Source organism: Trifolium pratense, linkage group LG2, assembly GCF_020283565.1.
Source record: "Trifolium pratense cultivar HEN17-A07 linkage group LG2, ARS_RC_1.1, whole genome shotgun sequence".
NCBI classification, from domain to species: Eukaryota; Viridiplantae; Streptophyta; class Magnoliopsida; order Fabales; family Fabaceae; genus Trifolium; species Trifolium pratense.
Window position 1 is genome coordinate 24,322,605 of NC_060060.1, and position 22,577 is coordinate 24,345,181.

General features: G+C 31.5%; 1 protein-coding gene and 1 long non-coding RNA gene across 2 annotated transcripts; one reads left to right on the top strand and one right to left on the bottom strand.

Moving 5' to 3' along the window:
- The first annotated feature begins 536 nt into the window (after nt 1–536).
- On the top strand, nt 537–1,293 carry LOC123905070. The gene is made up of 3 exons (XR_006808309.1): nt 537–594; nt 742–819; nt 1,270–1,293. It is a non-coding gene; the product is annotated as an uncharacterized LOC123905070 (long non-coding RNA).
- A 13,668-nt stretch (nt 1,294–14,961) lies between these two features.
- On the bottom strand, nt 14,962–20,471 carry LOC123905071 (probable protein S-acyltransferase 22). The gene is made up of 9 exons (XM_045954698.1): nt 19,896–20,471; nt 19,690–19,803; nt 18,116–18,520; nt 17,722–17,790; nt 17,572–17,643; nt 17,048–17,176; nt 16,831–16,911; nt 16,177–16,359; nt 14,962–16,001 (listed from the first exon to the last, which is right to left on the bottom strand). The coding sequence occupies exons 1-9, from the start codon at nt 19,935–19,937 to the stop codon at nt 15,246–15,248; spliced, it is 1,851 nt and encodes a 616-aa protein (XP_045810654.1). The 5' UTR covers nt 19,938–20,471; the 3' UTR covers nt 14,962–15,245.
- Between the last annotated feature and the right edge of the window lie 2,106 nt (nt 20,472–22,577).

The following is a 22,577-nucleotide window of genomic DNA, read 5'->3' on the forward strand; positions in this document are numbered from 1 at the left end:
ATTTTGATTTATTTGATGATAAGATTCTTGTGTTTGATTATTTTGTGAATATTTGTACAAGCAAATAAATTCATTTGATTTGATTTTATCTCGAGAGGATATTAAGCAAGTAGAGAATGAAGTGTAATATTGACAATGATTTACTTGTATATAATTCAGAGAAGACTACTGAAATGTCAATGGCGAAACCTACGGAGACATCTTCTCAAAGTAAAATGGTAATGGCTACACCTAGGCCTACAGAGACATTGGCTCTAGGTAAGGGAACTTTTAGTTTTAGTGTGTGAACCTCAAAATAGAATTATAAGGAGTATAAGGTGTACTCAAGCCTTAAAATTCACAAATACTTTTAGATGCTATGTAAGCAAACTAAAGGGATATTACTAATGATGATTTATGATCGATTGACAATGTAAAATATTTAAGATTGAATCTTGCATAAACAGATGTAATTATACTTTGTAAACTTCACTTTACTGATTTCTAAAGTTGATTTATTTTATAGTTGAAGTTGGTTCTTCCTTGGCTGGTTTTATCGAAAACATTACTTCAAGCACTTGTGGGCAAATAAAGTGCATTGAAGGAAACACAAAGGTTTGGCCTAAACTATATATACACAAATTTAACGTGTTTGCATATTTTCATAAAAACTATAATTACTATAAATTAACTTATTCAATGTTGTACATTTTCATGTTTGGTGTTCAAATTTTATAGTCTTTATGATTTCTCTGCATATAGGATACAAATGGTGTTCAGACAAATGATAATCTTGAACAAGATAAAGATGTGCAATGTTCAACAAGGACCACCACCAAGGTATAATAAAATATATATCTTAACTACACATTTGGTCTCTTACGTTTATTTTAGGTTTCAATTTGATTCCTTACGTTTAATATCAATTTGGTCCATTACATTTCCACTATTTGCATTAGTTAGTCTTTTCCGTTAGTTTTTCCACTAACACCGTTTGAACTATACACGTGTCCAAGTGTCTAGGTGTCCACGTGTCTGTCAACGTATGCAAACTTTTTATCACATGTGACAAAACTGATAGAAATGACTAACTAATGCAAACGATGAAAACGTAAGGGACCAAATTAATATTTTTTAAACGTAAGAGACTAAATTAAAACCTAAAATAAATATAAGGGACCAAATATGTTTATAAGTAAATATATATATTCACCTTGTCTTATCTTTTAACAATCTCTCTATATATATTGGTGATGAAATGTGAATGATTGTTGCAATACTTCAAAGAAGGCTACTGAAAATGAAATGAAAAAGGCTACACTTGAAGAAGCATCCACTTCAATAAGGAGAAGAAAGAGGGGGAAGAGTTCAAAATCGGGTCCCAAATTTGTATGTGACTGCATCCTTCTTTAATGAAAATACTATAATATAAGTTCAATGATTGGATTTTATATAGTTTTATTTTCAACTTTGTTTTAATATAAGAATACTATTTTTTTAAAAACTTTAATCTTGATAAAAATTGTTATTATATATATTTTTACAGACCGAAGAAAAGCCTTACGAGTTGTACAGATTCATGGGACTCTATATCTGTAAAGAACGTGATGGAGTCAAATATCTTGGATCAATTTTCAACTACTATCTTGAAATGAACTTGCTCAAAGTATGATTTTTAACTTACTCTCTTTGTCTCATATATATATATTTTTCATAGAACTCTTTGTCTCATTATAATTGTTAGAGAAAACAGGGAACCCAATAGGAACGGGAAATGGATTTCCTCAAAAATCATACTTCACCTTTAATTTTTTATCTCTCTTTATATAATATTATATTTTTGGCTTGACTTACTTGAAGTTAAGTCGACCTATATGTATGGATCAGGATCTATTGCTGTAATATACAATTTCACATGGTTATATTCAGTAGTAGATCTGAACCACCCATTTTAAATCAGTCGGCTCATATTGCATCTTAACAAAATCAGTATAAAATGATCTGAAGCATTAATTTTAAATTAAACGGTTATGATGTAAAATTGTGTTATTACTGTGGGCATTTCTACTTCTACGTCAGAAAATCATATTTGATGGCACTTAAAATTACACCGATGAAGTACCAATATAGTGCTTCACCAATTAATATGTTTATTTCTTTATACTCTATTCATCTCAAATTATAAGGGAAAAAATCCCTTTTTTTTTCCCAAATTATAAGAGAAAAATCATTTTTAAAGAATGTTTCTTTCCTTAATCTCATAAAATTAAATGCAAAATGCATTTAATTTTCTCTTTCTCCCCTTTTTTGAATAATCAACAACCAATAAAAATTGTTTTTTCATCTCATGGAACTTTTTTTTTTTACCAAATCTTCTAATGGAACTTATTCCAAGGAAAACCCACAAAAACACATTTCAAATTATCATGTTTTACTTTTTCTTAATAAATGTGATTTTTGTTTTTTTCTTATAATTTGGGATAGAGGGGAGTTTTATTTATTGTTCATAGGACATTCAAAATCACTTCTAATTTATTCTGGCAATTTTTATTTGCTATTTGAAATATTGACTATACTTTATATATGGACAAAGTTAACTGAGTTATTTTTTTTTACAATTATTTGAATGTAGGTTCATTATAAAGCTGATTGGAAGATAGAATATCTTACTCCAATGGAAGCTTTATATAATATGGCAAAACGTGAAGATTTCATTCGACAGTCAACGCCAAGTGCAAGGTAAATTGTAACGACCTAGAATTAATTATTAGTAATTAATTGATTGTTTATATTTATTTTGTTTGTGATAGTTTGATTTAATTAATTGTGTGTTACTTATTAATATTTATTAATTTGAGTATTTTGGGTAGAATAATTGAGTAAGAATTGGATGAGATAAAGAGTGGGTATTAGAAATTATGCTATCAAATAGGTATTAGGGGTATGATTAGAGAAATAGTAGAAATACTAGGGTAAAGGGTAAAATAGAAATAAAAAGTCTCATTTTTATTTCAAAAGGATAGAGAGGGGAGTGGATTGTCTCCCTTGAACAATCCATCCAGTCAAATCATCATCTTCCAATAAAAAATTTTAAAAATATAAAAATAAGAGGCAGGATGATCTAATGGCGGTCATTAAAACTAGAGAGAATCCAGTGGACAGTGCACAGGAGGGAATCCTTTCCCGATAGAGAGAGGTGTAGAGAGAGAAGAGAGAACACGAGGAAGGTTAGAAGATAAAGAACAAAAGAAGAAGGAAAAGCTTGAAGATTGAAGATAGGAATTGAAAGGAGTAAAGAATCCATTTAGAACAAGGTAAGAGAGTAGTATTGGAATTAGAGGTGATTCATTGAAAGAGGAGAAAATATATTTTTCTCCACCCAATCTTTCAACACCTTTTTTCTCTTGGGTTTGGGGAATTTCTTTATGAAAATATAACCTTTTTGATGCAATGATGTTGGTTAAACTTATAAATAATTAGAAGTATGAATCTTGGGGTTTAAATACATAAATTTGTAGATGTTTTTGTAGAGAATTTGTGTTGTTTGTGAGTTGTGTATGAATATGAATGATTCTCATGAATATCACATGTTTGATGTAAATTTGTAATTTTGATTGTACTTATATGCTTATTATTTGTGTATATGCTTAAAGTTGTGATTTTTGGGCATAAAGGGTGGTTTTTGGGGATTTTGGAGGGTTTTCCTTTGAGAACCCGAAGCAGAGCATGAGGTTTCTGGTTTTCTCGCATAGTGGGGCTTGCATGCTCGCTTAGCGACGAACCTGTTCTTCGTGTTCTTGAGGCAGCATTGAATGCTCGCCTAGTGAGGGAATGGCTAGCCTAGCGAGGACTTCTCGATTCGTCTCGCCAGGTCTCGCTGTGTGTTGCCTTGACACTGGAACCTTCGGATTTGGTCTCGCTACTTCGTCGCTGAGTCTCGCCTAGCGAGGACATCGGGATAAAACTTTGTTGTATTTATTGTTTAATGGAGTTGTATCTTGATCCTATGCTTATGTATTTATGTATGCACTTTGATTATAAGGATATAACTTGCTAATAGTTGGTAATGATGATGATTCCTTATGGTGAAGTATGTTGATGAATGTTAGTTTCTTTTATAAAGAATATTGGTGAATGAATTCTGGTGCAAGAATTGATCAAAGAATAATGGATTAAGTTATCCATAATTGTGGTGAAAGAAATTAGTAGATGTGGATATCATATGTTTGATATGTGAACATTTTCATGCATTCATCGGTCTATGTCCAAGTGGTGAAAGAATAATGGGTTAAGTTACTCATGGTGAAAGACATGGTACCGCATGCATTTAATGGTGGTCTAAGGAGACATGACATTATTATGTGGCTTTAGAGTTAATTAGGAATTAAATGTCTCTATGTGCAATAAATGATAATTGACATTGTGTGGAATTTGTTTGTTTTGTGGCTAATAAATGTATGGCTAATTGTTGTTGTACATGTTTAAATAGGTATGTTGATGATTGTAAGAATAGTATTAGAACAATAATGCTTATTTATAATATGCTTTATTGATAATTTAAGTGTTTAGTATGAGTATTTACTTACACTTTTGTTGGTTTCAATATCTAACTCTTTTTGTATATTTGTTGAACATTTAGGGGTTCAGACTCTCAGATTGAGCTTTCTACGTCTGAGGATTAGCCGCAGTTGGTTATCTGCTTTGCTTTGGTGAGGAGAAGGGCTTATGGCCACTCCATTTATCTTATATTATGTAGTTGGAACCTTATGTCCTAGTTAGTGCTCTAATAGCTTAACACCGGATAGTTAGTGACATTATCTTTGCATTGATCAGACTATTTCTAGCTTTATGCCTTATCTTATCTTATATATTTTGGAGTTGTATTATGAATTTTATTTATGTTGAGATTACTTAAGTTAGAATTTATGGATTCAAGTGATGGAATCTCCGTACCACAATATATGTCATTTTGGGAGGAAAATTTGTACCACAATATATGTCGCTTTATATTACTAATGATACATTCAATGCTATTTTTCCTATTATACACTTAAATATTTATTAGGCTAAATTGCAGTTTTAGTCCCTCACGTTTCCTAATTGTGCCATTTTGGTCCCCTAGTTTCAAACGAGCGATTTTGGTCCCCCCATGTTTCATAATTGTGCGATTTTGGTCCCCCTAGTTTCAAATGAGCGATTTTAGTCCCCCACATTTGCCCACTTTTGCATTTTTTGGTCCCTGTTAACCATTTTGACAAAAAAATTGTTGACATTGAATTTTTTTGACACATGTTTAAATTATATTGGACAACCTATAATTTCTTTTTTATTGTTTTTTTTTTTTGAAAAAAAACTAAGAAAAGGTCATGTGAGTTTTTTTAAAAATGTCATCATCTTTGCTCTAATCTCTCAATTGCAGAAGCTTCGACGAAAGCTCCTTATGCTGCACTGGGTTGAGATGCTTAAAACATAAGTTTTCTAATTGTTCCTTCAATTAGATATTCCTAAGCGATTGGACAAAGATACAAAAATCTTCAAAGTCTCCTTTACAAACCTCTGTTGCTTGGCAACCGGCAATGCATATAGCGTCATCATATATGTAATCGATCTGCCAATTTAATGAAAATAGATCTTGCATCTGGCATGGCAAGGAACATTGTATGCTGGCCGCGGCTAGTTTCAACAGACTCAGGCGACCCTTCCTTGTTTTTTTTAAAAAAACATATTAAAAAAATTATAAGTTGTCAAATATAATTAACACATGTGTCAAAAAAATCAATGTCGACAATTTTTTTGATCAAAATAGTCAACAGAGACCAAGAAATGCAAAAGGGGGCAAATGTGGGGGACCAAAATCGTTCGTTTGAAACTAGGAGGACCAAAATTGCACAATTAATCGCTTGTTTCAAATTAGGGGGACCAAAATCGCACAATTAGAAAACGTGAGGGACCAAAACTGCAATTTAGTCTATTTATTACTCTCTCTTCTTTCAATTCTTCAATTTATTTTTTCTATACCATAAATGAAGGACAATTTTGTAAATCAACTCATAATTTCTCTTTTTTATACAACATTAATTACCTTCCTTAATATGTGTAAAAGTGTTAAAGCGACATATATTGTGGTACGGAGGGAGTATTTGGTATGTATGAATTGGAGTATAAGCTATTCTTATATGACTTGTATGCAGCATGATTAATGATTTTAGTTAGATGTTTTATTTCCACTGCTTAATAAACGTAAAATATCATGTTTGTTGTTCTTTAATTTCAATGTGTGATGCTCTAAATACTTGTTTATCTGTAATTTAAATTAATAAAGCAGGTAAGGGATCTATGTACAAAAAAAAAAAAAAAAAAAAAAAAAAAAAAAAACAGGTAAGGGATCTAGCTAGGGTGTTACATAAATGACAATAGATAATTTATCACAATATACACTACTAGTAAAAGTTGAATTAACAATTAAAATGAAAGATAAAAAATAAATAAATTACTTGCTAGAAATATTATAAATTTTTATTATTTCTTTGCACATGACAATGAATTATTGGCACAAAAGATTTATAAAATTCAATTTTTAATTGGGGAACATTCTAGAGTCATACACCTATTTAACCACTCATATAAATAACCGATCATAATTGGGTTACAACCATTTCTTACTAGAGATTCAATTTGTGAATGTAAATTTTTATTTTCAATATTTTTATTTTGAATGGAAAATATAATTTGGGTTTGTCTGATATATACAATATTGCACATGTTAAAGTAATTAAATGCAATAACTTTTTATTGAAAAAAAAAACAATTACTTATTAAAAAGTTATATACTCCCTCTGGACACAAATATAAGCAAAAAAATACTTCAAATTTTGTCACTATTATAGGTAAAAGTTAACTACTTTTAAACTAATTAATACTACTATTCATAATATACCTTTATTTAATTCTTTTTTTTTGTTGCATTTATTTCACTTTTACACTTTTCAAAAGGGGTAATATAGTAAATTCAACTCATGTTTTGCATTAAATCAAGATAATTAACTACACTTAACTAAATTTCTTAAACACCGCGTAAATAGTTTTTTTTGCTAATATTTGTGTCCAGAGGAAGTATTTAATATACAATGCACAAGTTCTAATACAAACTTACTATTTTAAACTTATTAATCTTAATATATGTAAATTTGCACATGATAGAAAACTCATATAATATTATATACTATATATGAAAAAGTTATACAAAAGGGTATAAAAAGTATGCACAGCCAGAAACCACCACCTAAACAAAACATACTGCAATAAAAATAAAGCACACCAAAAACTGCACCAATAAAAAAAAACCCGCACACTGACTCCCAAAAACAAGAGCCTCCAACACCTCAACCACAAGAGGACCTGACTCCCCCTCGAAGAGGAGAAAGGATCAGGCACTAAAGCAAGACATACACCAGGAGGGCCTCCAATCATCCAAAACCACCGAGATCCAGTTTTAGACCCTAGCAATCTTTAACGATTCCAGCATAAAATAGAGTGTGAACAGGTACTTCTTGATTTAATAATAATAGCACATTTCCCTTGATTGTATTTAATAAATTTCATATTTGGTTAGCTTCTTGATCCCGTAACTATCAAAGTAAAAAAAATTAATTTTGCGATTCGTGGATGATATATTTTAGGGTTAGGGATTTGAAGAGCTTTAGTTCAAAATGGGAGACATCGTTGTTAGAGGTAAATTGTTCCTTATCCCTCAATATATAATATTTATGTCTGGTTAATAAAATTTTATTCAATTTGGATATAATTTATGAATTGCAATCTTTCTTTTTAGTTTTTACCATTTTCATTTATTTGTTGATATAGTATTATTGTGTTTATTAATTTGTGAATATTTGTACAAGCAAATATATTCATTTGATTTGATTTTATCTTGGGGGATGCTAAGCAAGTTGAGAATTAAAGTGTAATGTTGAAAGTGATTTGTTGTATGTGATTCAGAGAAACCTACCGTGGATGAACCTACATAGACATTTGCACCAAGTAAAATGGCACTAACTATACCTAAAACTGTCAGAATGGGCTACCCGACCCGTTTAGGATTAGCCCTAACAGGTTTTGGGTTTTATCGATCTGAGGTTAAGAGCTCTGTTAAAATATGATTTCTAAAAATACCCATATTTTTTAAAAAAATTAAAAATACTTTAAAAAGTATTACAAACAGCACATTCTAGCAAGTAGTAAAAAGCAATATATTGTGTTGTTTAAGTATAAGTGGTTTAATTGTAGAGCTAATATAAACTCACTTGGATTGGTCTGATGGTATTGACTTGAGACTTGAGAGTGTGGTATTCCTTAAAATCTCAGTGGAATAAGGTTATTATCGATCATCATGGTCGTGGATAATGCAAGGCCATCAAGGATATGGCCTTAGGCAGTTAGGCTCCACATAAAAAGTTACCTTGATAGTAATTATTTAATGCACATTACATTCTTGATTATAAAACTCCGATAAATGATTTTTCCGCTCAAAAAGTTAAAAGGTTAATATAAAAAAAAATTAATAATTTATATAATAGTAAATTTCTTTAAATTTTTTCTCATAGGCCTCGAAATTCCAGTACACGGCCCTGTTGATCATGTATATTGATCGTAGGATGATAAGCAATAATGAATAACGCTGAATTAGGAATGGTGGATCTGCTGAATGGTGGATCTGCTGCACCTTCTGATTTTTTTTTTAAGTAGTCTAATGGCTAGAAATTCCACTCATAAGATGGATAAGTGGGATGACCGGGGTTCGAACCCCGGCCCACTGCATATATAATACAATGTCCCTGTCAACCTAAAAATTGAATCAACCTAAAAAGTACGAAAATTGCTTATACATGATATCGAATGGAGAAACCGGATAGTTCGCTTGTTAATTGTATATCGGTTACATTGTAGTCTAGTTAAACAGTTATTTTTACTTGTTAAATTCGTTCCCTTTTTATATTGTGAAAATTCTCTTTTTTCAAGACGTTCAACTATGATCGAAGGATTCAATCATGGCTTGAACATGTATAAACATATGTACTTATATTATGCAAAATTTATTCTCCTAGTTTCTAAAGTTTATTTTATTTTATGGTTGAAGTTGGTTTTTCGCCTGCTGATTTTATCAAAAACATTATTTCAAGTACTTGCAAAAGAACAAATGGCTTTGAAGGAAAAATAGAGGTTCGGCCTAAACTATACTCAAATTTAATGTGTTAGCATGTTTTTCATGAATTCAATGTTGTACGTTTTCATCTTTAGTATAATAAATTAAATGCTTAATTAGTAAAATAGTCCCTTAAAGATATTTTTGGTTTTACATTGGTCCTTTAAAGAAAAAAAAGTCCAAATAGGTCCCTTAAATACATCTCTGTTAATCAGTTTAATCATTTCCGTCCATTTTTTCCATAAACCGTTAAGTAGTGTACACGTGGCACTGTGGCTGCTTACATGGCATACATTATGTGGTAAATCGTGGCTGCTTACATGACATATATGTGGTAAATCATTTGAGGGTTTCTAGAAAAAATGGACGGAAGGACCAAACTGATTAACGGAGATGTCTTTAAGGGATCTATTCAAACCTTTTTTTCTTTAAGAGACCTATTCAGACATTTTTTTTCTTTAAAGGACCAATGTAAAATAAAAAATGTCTTTAATAGACCATTTTACTAATTAAGCCTAAATTAAAATGACTAGTAAGAAATTTTATATTTTTTATGATTTTCTTGCCCAGGATACAAATGATGCTCAACTGAACGACGATCTTCAACAAGATCAAAATGTTCCTGAACTTTACAGATTTATGGGGCTCTATATTTGTAAGGAGCGTAATGGAGTTAAGTCTCTTGGAACGGTTTTCAACTATTATCTTGAAAGGAACTTGCTTAAAGTATGGTTTTCTTTAATTTATGGCTTAATTAGTAAAATGATCTCTTAAAGACATTTTTGGTTTCACATTGGTCCCTTAAAGAAAAAAGGTCCGAATAGGTCCCTTAAAGGAAAAAATGTCCGAATAGGTCTTGGGCTCGATTCTCAGCTCATTGTAAACAAAACAAAAAAAAGTTAACTAAGTTATTTTATTTTATTTTACAATTATTTGGATGTAGGTTCAATATAAAGATGATTGGAAGATAGAATATGTTACTCCAATGGAAGCTTTATATAATATGGCAAGACATGAAGATTTTATTCAAGTGCAGACAGCACCAAGTGCAAGGTAAAGGATAATAGATAATTTATTAGAATGGTCTATAAAAATATAATTGATCTTTTTTGTGATTGAATGGATGTATATTTAATTTATTTTTTTTTAAAAGGATGCATATTTAATTATTAATTTATGAAATTACAATTGGATCAGTGGTTCAAAGAAACGTGGTAAGAATAAGAAAAAGGCTGAAGTATTTAGGGGTGTGCATGGTTTGGAAACCACACCACACCACACCTAATTGATGATTTTGGTTCTAAACCAAAACCATTTCAATAACAAACCGGTTATTTTTTAAAACTAATTTGGATTTGGTTATTAACCGGATCGAACCAATTTATAACCGGTTTGTAATAAAATTTAAGTTATTCACATGATCCAATTTTAAATAGGTTTTTTACTTAAACTAGTTTTTTTTATTAGTTGATTAAAAAAAATAGATTTATTAATTATTTTAAAAACATAATTTTTCATTAATTTTATGATTGAATTGGTTTATAATCAACCCACAAAATATTTTTTTTAAACCCAAATTATTTTTTACTTAGCCGAAAACTTATTTTTTATATTGTTTTAAAAATATTTTTTATTATTTTAAAAAAGAGTAATTTTTAAAATTTAAAAATCTGATTTTTAAATACAAAAAAAAACTAATAAATAGGAAAAAAATTAAAATACTAAATTTTTGAAAAACTAAAAACATTAAAAACTGATTTTTTAATTATTTTAAAAAAAAAACTGATTTTTTAAATTATTTTTAAAAATTAAAAACGTTAAAAACTGATTTTTTTAATTATTTTTAAAATAATTATTAAAAATCTGATTTTTAAAATAAAATAATATTAAAATAGCATGGGTGGTTGGTGGTGGCCGGTCGCCGGAGCACCACCGCCAACCGCCGGAGCACCACCACCGGCCGCCGGAGCGCCGCCGCCGGCCGCCGTGGAATCCGCCGGAGGTCCGCCGCCGCACCGGCCGCCGGTGGTCCGGCGTTGACCACCGGTTGACCACCGGTCCTCCACCCCTCTTTTAATTAATTATTTTATTATATAATAAAAAATTTTAAAAAATTAAAGATTGGGCCTGAATTAGCTATTGGGCTTAAATTTTCAAACCAATTCCAAACCAAATTACAAAAAGTGGTTATGGTTTATAATTGGTGTTTTTTTATTGGAGTGGTGTGGTTTTTTTTTTAAATGGATTTTGTAAACTAAAATTGGATATGGATTGGTTAGTAATTTGGTTAAGGATAACCAAATTTTTTGCACACCCCTAGAAGTATTAGAAGAATCACCTGCAGCAAAGAAAAAAAGAACTGCATTTAATGGTAAGTAGAAAGATTCAAAAGTTATTTTGGTCTATAAAAATTTCCAATAGCTTATAGAAAGAAAAAAAAAATGTAGAGTTGACTCATCAGTTTGATAATAGTCTTTTGATGTATATTTCAGGTCCAAAAATATGAAGGATATTGTATAATTGTGGAGGCTATCAGGGCCGGTTTTGGGCCAAGGCAAGCAAGGCCCGAGCCCAGGGCCTCCAAAAAACTGGGGCCTCAAATTTTTTTTTTTGGGTCCATCATGCTAAACGCGGTTAAGTATTTGTACTGAGATTTTGCTTGCAGCTGATGAAGATAGCACAGTTGGTTGGCATGCGCCTCTATTCTTAAGAATTAGGAGGGAGCGGGTTCGACTCCCAGCTGTAGCATTTTGAATTTTTTTTTGTTTGTTTTATTTAAATAGATTTGGTTTCAACTTTCAACAAATGACAATCAATACCACCATAAAAATTATAAATTAAACAAATTCAAAAATTATTTCCTTTTACAAAGTGATGATTTTTTTATAAATAAAACCACTTTATAACTCATAAATAACTTTACTACTTTATTTATATTCAAAAAAACTACATTTTGTTATTTTCTTTGAAAAATTTCTTCGAAAAGAAAGAATTAATTTATAAAATTAAATTGTAATTTTGATTAAAAACACTATCAATTTCTTTTAGATCATCAACACACTATCAATTTTGTTATTCATTTTATTTGTTGTGTAAATGTTAATTTTATTTATTAATTATCTCTTAATTTTTTAGTTACACTATCAATTTTATTTGTTAATCAATTTCAATGTTGCGGAATATATATGACATTTTTTCTGTTAGTTACACAAATAAATAACTATTTTTGATGTTGTTAACATTATTTACAATTTAAATAAATGTTGTTAAAAAAAATTATTATTAGGGGTCCATTTTTAATATTCGCCCTGGACCTCGAAAATCTCGGAACCGGCCCTGGAGGCTATTCATATGATATTTTTAAACTATATATTATGTGTTGTCTTTAATCTTTGGAGTATGTGACTTTTATTTATTTGATACTTTGATTATGCAAGTTTGTTATACTTGTGTTTTAATTTCTTTAAGTGGATATAAAGCTTGAATTGCTCTTAGCATTTGTTAGCGGTATCTGTTTTATATGAAATCTTTTTATAATCAGTTTTTGATTTGTAAGTAGAACTGAAACAATCACTATCCTCGCCTCATATTGAATAGATAAAATTAAGAGTCTCGCGATATGAAAGTAGGGATATACATCCCAACTATGTTGGTACCCATATGTTTGTTTTACCTTCACTTAGACGGTCAAGTCTAACATGCATAAGTGGAGAAAGTCCTCCACGGTGCACAAGTTAGCAATTATACTATAATGAATACCAGGGCCGGTTTTGGGCCAAGGCAAGCAAGGCCCGAGCCCAGGGCCTCCAAAAAACTGGGGCCTCAAATTTTTTTTTTTGGGTCCATCATGCTAAACGCGGTTAAGTATTTGTACTGAGATTTTGCTTGCAGCTGATGAAGATAGCACAGTTGGTTGGCATGCGCCTCTATTCTTAAGAATTAGGAGGGAGCGGGTTCGACTCCCAGCTGTAGCATTTTGAATTTTTTTTTGTTTGTTTTATTTAAATAGATTTGGTTTCAACTTTCAACAAATGACAATCAATACCACCATAAAAATTATAAATTAAACAAATTCAAAAATTATTTCCTTTTACAAAGTGATGATTTTTTTATAAATAAAACCACTTTATAACTCATAAATAACTTTACTACTTTATTTATATTCAAAAAAACTACATTTTGTTATTTTCTTTGAAAAATTTCTTCGAAAAGAAAGAATTAATTTATAAAATTAAATTGTAATTTTGATTAAAAACACTATCAATTTCTTTTAGATCATCAACACACTATCAATTTTGTTATTCATTTTATTTGTTGTGTAAATGTTAATTTTATTTATTAATTATCTCTTAATTTTTTAGTTACACTATCAATTTTATTTGTTAATCAATTTCAATGTTGCGGAATATATATGACATTTTTTCTGTTAGTTACACAAATAAATAACTATTTTTGATGTTGTTAACATTATTTACAATTTAAATAAATGTTGTTAAAAAAAATTATTATTAGGGGTCCATTTTTAATATTCGCCCTGGACCTCGAAAATCTCGGAACCGGCCCTGATGAATACGAATTTTACAAAATCTACCGTTTGATTAAAAGTTTATATCATATAGATCATCCATAAAAATTTTGAAAAAAATTGAAAATCATTTGATATGTTATTGAGACCCATCAAAATTAACGGTTTATAGTTTTTTATTGACTACCGTTAATATTGATGGGTCTCAATGACATATCAAATGATTTTCAATTTTTTTCAAAATTTTTATGGATGATCTATATGATATAAACTTTCAATCCAACGATAGATTTTGTAAAATTCGTATTCGTGATAATATAATTGCTAATTTGTGCACCGTGAAGGACTTTCTCCACTTGTTCATGTTAGACAAAGCCCACTTGGACTATCACTTAGACTATTTAGACATATCTCTTAGGTTCTCTTATATGTAAAATTTTACAAATATTCAAAAGTCTGCTGAATTTGGAATATTATATGATCAACAAGACGAGTTCGAAATGCATCTATTGAAACTCAAAAGATCAAAGATAAATGCTGGAGTTTTTTACACCAAAATTCAAACAACAAATGAAGATTGGAGCGTACGATTTTCAAAAGACAGCTATCTTACACATGACATACATGGAAGATCAAAGACGGGGTTATTCAGCTTTCACATTTTTCTTATAAAGAGGAGAATCTTAGGCTATTTTAGGATGTTTATTTTCAAGAGAGCAAACGCAGCCTCAAACAGAAACATATTCATAAGTTAACACACAAAAATGCACATCGATATTGGATAAACTTCTCGTATGATCGTAAATCTCGATCGATGTATGAAACTCAATTTACTTTAATGTAATTTACTATTCATAGCACTTAGACTAAACTTAACCAAAAAGTGATAGGAAATTTACAGGATCTAATCCAAGTCATAGATTGTCCGTTTAATATCAGTTTGTCTTATTTCATAGGAAATTAATATTTCAGCTTTAAAAAATGGTGGTTATCACAAATTTAAAGCTGGTATAAACTTCAAAGCAAACTAGTGCAAAATAGACAATGAAATAAGAAACTCAACATAGCTTTTCCAAGAAAGACATGTCCTTAACCCTTATGATTCATGTTGAACTTAGAGCCAATTAGTCAGTCCGTTTCATAAAAATCTAAGACAGGAATATATCTAGGGGAATGGGATAGAAAATAATAACACTTTCCTCTGAGTAATTAATTACCTGTATTTTTCCTTAACAATATAAAAAATCAGCATAAATTATCCATAACATAAGGTCTCTGATTAAAATTTGATCAAAGAAAATAAGGTGCACAAAACAACATATTAGGAAGCTCAAGATAGTTTCTGTGACCTAAGACTTTGTACATGGATTCTCACTGAGCCAATCTATGCCTCCAAAACAAGGTGAAGGTTAAGGGATGTTGAAGTTCTTTAAGTTGGAAGTAGTAACTCATTTGGACTCAAATCAAAGAATGAACAATTCCCAACAATAGAATTTGAAAGATAGATGATGATTTTGTCAAATTAAAAGCTCAATTTGGTCACAAGTTTCTATTATGAGAAAAGCTAGATGACTTTGTCTCAAAAGCTCTCTCATCTTGATCAGCATTGAAAAGAAGATTACTCCAATTTGTTGTCGAGGATCTATGAACAATCCTTGTAGGAACCCTGTCACTGTCTTCTCCTCCAGATGCATCATAACCATCACTAGTTGACCTCGACAACGGAAATCCCTTCAGAGTCGCCGGACCAGCAACAGATAGACCTGCTGCGGCAAGCCGTCTTGCTGATTCGCCTTCGGCCGGAGGCATGCAAAACGGATGGATATCAGGTGAATCAAAACTGCTCTCTGGAGAAGATGCAACAATCCCACCAGAGCTCGACACGACTTCACTTGTCCGTGTTTCGAGCTGGAGAGGCGCTAGACTAGATATTCTGTTGAAGCCTTTGTCGACATTACTGGAAGAATATGTTGTTAAGGCTTCCATTGGTAAGTCAGCAGGCAATCTAATGCGTTTACCTGGTCTCCTTGGGGCCATTCGCCGTCCGCTGCTTCCAGAGTTATGATCTGCTTCTAGTCTGAACGGCTCGTTGTTATGTCTCACCACAGGCTGCAGAATTTTCGATTTTTTTCTCGCTTCTGCGGCAGCCTTTGAAACCTCTTCTGCATTTAACCGTGCCAATGTCCATGGACTAATTTTGACTGCTCCAGGATTCTTTTTCTTAACTGGTTCTTCTCTTATTGACTTCTTTCCAAGTGAACTTACAGATGCTGTTTCTGGTGGCACTACATCAAACTGCAATATGCAAACCATTACGTAGTATTCTTAGTAAATGTTATTCATTAATCATCTAAGGAATTTCACTTCCTTTCAAGTAAGCATATCTTGATATCGATTAATCATAAAAGGGTATTTCAGGAAGATATAAAGCATTAACAAATAAAACAGGATTGAATCGATAAAAAGTTACCTGATCATCAACGAACATGCGTGGGGGTGTGCACCATTGACCGCGATGGAAAGTAGAAAAGGAGCTTGCACTGCTTAGTCCAGTAATTGAGCTAACAGGTGACATTTGGGGACTCTGCTGACCTCCAACTCCTTGCTGATCCTGCTCCCTCAAAGCTATGATGTAATCATATGTGCTGATTCCCTGAGGTACTCCAAAATAACCATAATATTTAGCACTACCATCCAATGAAGCACTGGAATAGACACAGGCACCAAACATGACGCTAACACTGATACGTATACACCGGTAATAATTTGAGAAAATGGAGTGGTTATAATTTGAGAAAATGGAGTGGTTATAATTTGAGAAAATGGAGTGATTGATGTAACCACGTGTGTCAGTGTATGACACACCGACACGTGTCGTCCACCTAAAACGTCTTCAATCTAAAGTGTCGGCGCTACATTGCTACCATCATCATGGTTTTATTACAAAAAATGAGAAAACATATTTTTTCTTCAGAGAAAGATATAAAGGCCGCTAGTAGGAAAAATGGTATATATTTATATAAGCATCATGTTATCTCCCATATTCATGTCAATTTCCAAAGACTTTTTATAAGCGAAATAGAGATTAGAGAGAACAAATTATTGAACAGTTGCAAAAGCTGACCTTTTTAATGAGAAGAATATGAAAGAAGAAAAGCTGAACAAGAGGTAAGGTAGCAATCATAGCCAACATCGTGCAGACTGCCTGTAAAAAGAAAGGAAAGAAAGAAGTTAAAGAATGATCAAACAAATATCAAAAGAATGAATATTCAGTGTGCATACAATGCATAAATCGCAAATAAAGAAGTACAAAAACCACAGAATATCAGAAGAATACTCACCACCACAATAACAAAAGGAACCAGAGAGAAACTGCTACCCAACTTGGAGGATACATCCACGGAAAATTCCTTCCTCTTGAGAAAACAGCAGATAAGCACAACTATCCCAGTCAACCATTGAAGAATAAGCTGCAATCTCAATCCCAAAGTGCACAAACCATGTACATACCTGTCAATAGTTAATCAAATGAAATTGACTAGGAAATTTAAAATGCTTACTTACTATGAGGGTTTCTTTAGGTTCGGACATGTACTAAGTTAGGCTTAGGAATGTTCAACTTTTAACCCTCAATAGGGAGAATGTTTAAGTATTTAACAAGGAAACCAGGACAACATATATACACACACACACAACGCCACAAGTTCTCAAAGTAGGACAAAAGTAACTACAGAAATGAATGACTGAGGGAATGGTATTTTGAATATTGAGGATCCTACAATGCCGGTCACCTAGAGAAGATGGTCGGATTTTATTTGTATACAGTTAAATAATAAGGAAAGCACAGGTGGACAATTTTGCTTACCAAGAGAAGAGCAGCAACCATAAGGGTGAAAAATTTTCGGTAGTTCCTTTTACCAATACAGTTGTTAAGCCACTACAAAAGTAACCATGTTTCATTCAGCATATATCAACCAACCAATAAGTATAGGAAATAGAAATCAGATTGTCATACTCTGCAATGATGATCAAAGCGGTCAACACACTTGTCGCAAACTCTACAGTGTTTGCTGTACTTGAAGACCTGCATCAACATTATTCCTCAATAATACTTCTTTTATTATCAATATTGCCGAAACAAAATTTGCAAGAATTCATCAAATACCAAAATAAAATCATTTCAAGATACAACATAACTATATGTGTCAGACAACGGACATGCCTTCAACTTCAAGTGTCGGTGCTACATAGGAAGCATTAGATTAGATCATGGAATGCAAAATTCTATATCTGAACTCCGCATTTAGGATTTAGGTAAAACTATATGTTCATATCCAAAACATATTACAAAATGAATTTCTACAACTGCCATGGGGAATAGGGTTTTCAGTAAAAATGCTTCTACAAACCTCAACTTCACACAAACTGCAGTAGAACATGCCATCTTCACTTGCATGTTGATTAGAAGAATCCTCATGTGAACTAGAGCAGCTACATACATAAGCACAAGGAGAGAAAAGCCATAGAAAACAGGATGGGGAACGCGGTGATGCACTCTTCTTCTCTGTTGAAAGAGAAGCGTCTTTTAAACTTGCATCAGTTCCCAACGCTTCCTTATCCACAGATTTTGGTCCAATTGTTGAAGCATTTCCGTCATTCACCGATGAATTTGTTTCCCTTCCTAGTTTAGAATCCTTGAATCCACTAAACTTTTTGCTGTCCGGAATTTTAAGATACTTTTTCGACTTAAAAACCCCTGGATCTGCTGGATCAGCTCCCGCACACCAAATGTACAGTCCAAAGACGCAAATAATCTAGCAAAAGGTGACACGTTACTAAGCATGAAAATGTCCTTCATGCACGTATTTAACAAGCACATTTAAAACCGGATAAAAAATATTGATATGCATGTATATAACTATTGTTGTCAATCATGGATCGCAGAAGATAGTCTGCTAAGTTACAGTGCTATAGCGCTGTTATAGCTACTATTTGACAACAATCTATGGTATTTTGTTCAAAATTTGAATATCGCAACGTTATAGCGCTATAGTGCTGTCATAGTCATAGCTGCTGTATCAGAAACAACCAGCATATGGTGTTTTCTTCACCGTCACAGCTGCATCATTATAATGCATACATAACTAGCTCTACCACTGAAGACCCCACGAAGTGAACCTAGTAGGTAATTGTCACCTATACTCAGAAACCGAACGATAGTGCATTTGAGCCTAATGATGATGCCATTGCCAAATTTGATGCCACCCTCTCAGAGAGCCGCATTCAAATGTAAATGTATATCCTGATATGAACATAGAACTTACTCTACATGTAATTCGATATGCATTGAAAGCAAGTGGATATTACCAGAGTCATCAAGAAAGTCAAAAAGCCTTCATATCAAATTAGTTCCACATGGCTACTCTTCAAAAAAAATGGTAACTATTTCAAAAACTCGTTTGAATTTCATACCACACCAACACAATTTAAAGCCTTCCTATCAAGTTTCACATGGCTACTCTACAAAAATATGGTTGATAAAAAGGACTCAATAATAGATTAAAAAAGCAATGAACTTGAGAAAGGGCATAATAGGCAACAAAAATGACCCCTCATCAGGTGCAGAGAAAATTTCATAGCACCATTGAATGAACACTATTAACCAAGGTAATAAAAACCGGACCAGCCGGTTCAACTGGTTGAACTGGGAACCGGACCTATATCCGGTATAGGTCCGAAGCCTGAAAACCGCTGTGTCATTAAACCGGGAAACAAATCAGTAAACCGGTCAAAACCGGCTGTTCAATTCAACAATTCAACATACTAATAAAAAAATGCACAAGAAAGTAAAGGGACAAAGAAACAAAATCATGAATCAAAAAGCAACAATCACAGATCTCATCACACTTCCACAGACCCATTTTAAAATAAACAAAACGAGTATCAAAAACAAGATAAAGCTGAAAAAATTGAGTTACCATACCAAAGGTGTGTAGAGTCCTGTAACAATATACTGATAAATCTTCTTCCCAACAAAAGGAGCAAAGAACACATAGAAAGCAAAACCAAGAGCCAAAAAAACAGCAATAGCCACCACCTTAACAAAAACAAACAATTCTCATAAATACAAAAACACCCCACAAATAAAAAACATGAAATTCTTCATAAAAATCAAAACTTTACACTCACCTGAAGTGGATGATAAGGTAACTGCCATCCATTCTTCCTCATCTTTCAGAATGAAAATGAAAACACCAAAGGGTAGGAAAAAAAACAAACACAAATGTAGACAATAGATGTTTATGTTTATGTTTATTTGCTTCTTTTGAAGAATTAATTACCCTTGAAGAGAAAGTGTGAAAAATCAGTGATTTTTACTACACTTGGACCAAGAAAAGAACTGAATTTGCAATGACATGTTGTTGACAGAAAGAGCTGGCTGGCAGAAAGAGATGTAACAGAAAGAGAAGATAGAATGTAGTGAGAGAAATGGTAATGAAAGATTTGTCTGGTTCACTCAAAGACAAACATTGCTAATGTAATTGAAATGGAAGATGTAAAGTAAAGATATATGAATATATGAATGAACTTTATTTATTTTTCTGGTTTTTGTTTGGTTGGAGAAGCTTTTTACTACTTTTTTTGTAAGGAATTGTGAGATGAGATGAGATCTATGTTATGGTCATGAATCATGATGTTGTGGGGTTGTGATTGTGAGCATGTTAAATTTTTCTTTCTTTTTTGAGTTTTTTTCATTTCATGTTTGAAAAAGGTTTTAGCTTAATTGCAATTTTGATAGTATTTTATTTTTACTAATTTATTTGAATTTAGTCAATTTATTTTTAAATCTAAAATTATTGTTTTCATTTTATAAAATTTTGAAAATGTTCCTGTCAAAAAAAAAAATTGAAAATGTTCCTAAAAATGAATTTGGGACTTACTACCTCCGTTATAATATATAAGATATTTTTCTACCATAATTCTGACATACTCATTATGTTATTAAATAATCATTAAATGTAATTAAACTTAATCTCAGAGTTTAAATTAGATTCTCGCCAGAGATGGGTAATTAATAAAAATTACTAGTAGTACATATGCTAAACAAATCTTGAAACTTGTGTATTTTATTTTTAAAAAATATAAAAAATACTTATTCTAAAGTGAAATTTTTTCTTAATTGTGCCCAATGATTTTTTACAAAAATTGTAAATGTAGAGATTAATTTCTTAAAATAAGTGAAATTTAATTAAAAAATTAATCTTTATCAATAAAATTCATTGGTGATTAGCGTTGAACTTGGTAGGGAGGATCATAGTTTGATCTTTCGCAACTACGATGGGAGGGGACTGAAATCACTTAATGTCAGAACTAACTCCGAACCAAATTAAATAAGTGGTAAAAATCAAAATAAAAATATTCATACACATCATATAATCCTAAACTAAATTAGACGGTTTAATGAGCTTGATATCGATAGTGTAAAAAAAAAAAAACTACTCAAACATTTACTATTACTTATACCACATTTTCTTGATTAAAAATCTTTAGATAATTCACATAAAAATCAAATCAAAATTATTATAAAAATAAAAATCACCTCATGACCCACTATGTTACCTTTTTTGAAGGGTAGTACTAGTAGTAACATCTCATTTGTGGTGTGGTGGTGGTACTGGCTTTTACCTTTTTCATAGGGAAAATAATATGTCACAAGCCACTGCATAGGACAGTTGTTTGGTTCTGCTTTTTGTTAATTGCCAACAACCCTTTAAAATTAGGCTTCCTCACAAATAATCTCTCTCTCTCTCTTCCTTGAATGTGTCCATGAATTATATGGGAGGGAGGGAACATAATCAAATCAAAACCACCAAATGAATGACCAACCCACTAATATTTTTTACTCATATTTGACTCTCACTATCTTATCTTTATTTTATACTGTAGTATGATTCTTTTTGTTTAAATTGTGGAAATTAATAAATACTTGAAAGTTACTGTATTGGAGTTTTGTTCATATAAAATGAGGTAACTTTGTCTAGTGTAAATAAAATCAATCTTAAATTACTAAATCCATCACAATTTCAATTTTATTTGTTCAAGTTTTCTACATACGAACAATCTTTTTTTTTTTTTTTATATTGTAAATTGTATTTTTACTTCATTGAAGAAAAGCTGAATAGAGTGGATGGATATCTATAATATAGTTTCTGTCTAAAAAGAAAAATATGCAATCTATAATAGAGAGAGTTTCATTGAATGAACCTGGTGATGGCTAGTGGCTACAACCTACAAGCAACAACTGTCCACAATTTCTCACCGGTTGGTAAATGTAGGTGTTACTCATTGTAAATTTTTGGAGCTTCACCTTCCACCTTGAATTTTTTTTATAGGCTTCTTTTATTGAAATTAATTAATTCTATTTAAAATGCAACTGCATAAAATGTGGATGTCTCTTTCAATAGAAATTGTATTTTTTTTTATGATAATAAAGTATTAAAAGAACAAATTGAATATGCTAATATATGTGTTGAAGTATGAGTATGTGGTTTATAAATTTAAATGAGCATATATAAGAGCACTTGTAATTTTAAAGAGAATTTGAAGTTTGGATCAGAAGCTATCAGATTCTGGACTGAAGCATCAGACTCAAAAGAGTATTAGAAGCTAGAAAATCAGATTCTAAAGGGTCAGACTCTGAAGTTTTACATTGAAGAGCTTCTAAAGATCTCAATTTCTGAAAGACACATCAGCATCAGAAAAACTCTGATAAGACTCATAGTCAAGTTTGTCTTCTTCTAATCATGTGTAGAAACAAACAAAAGCTTCAAAGACAAATGGAATGAAACAGTTAATTCCTTTTGAAGCAAA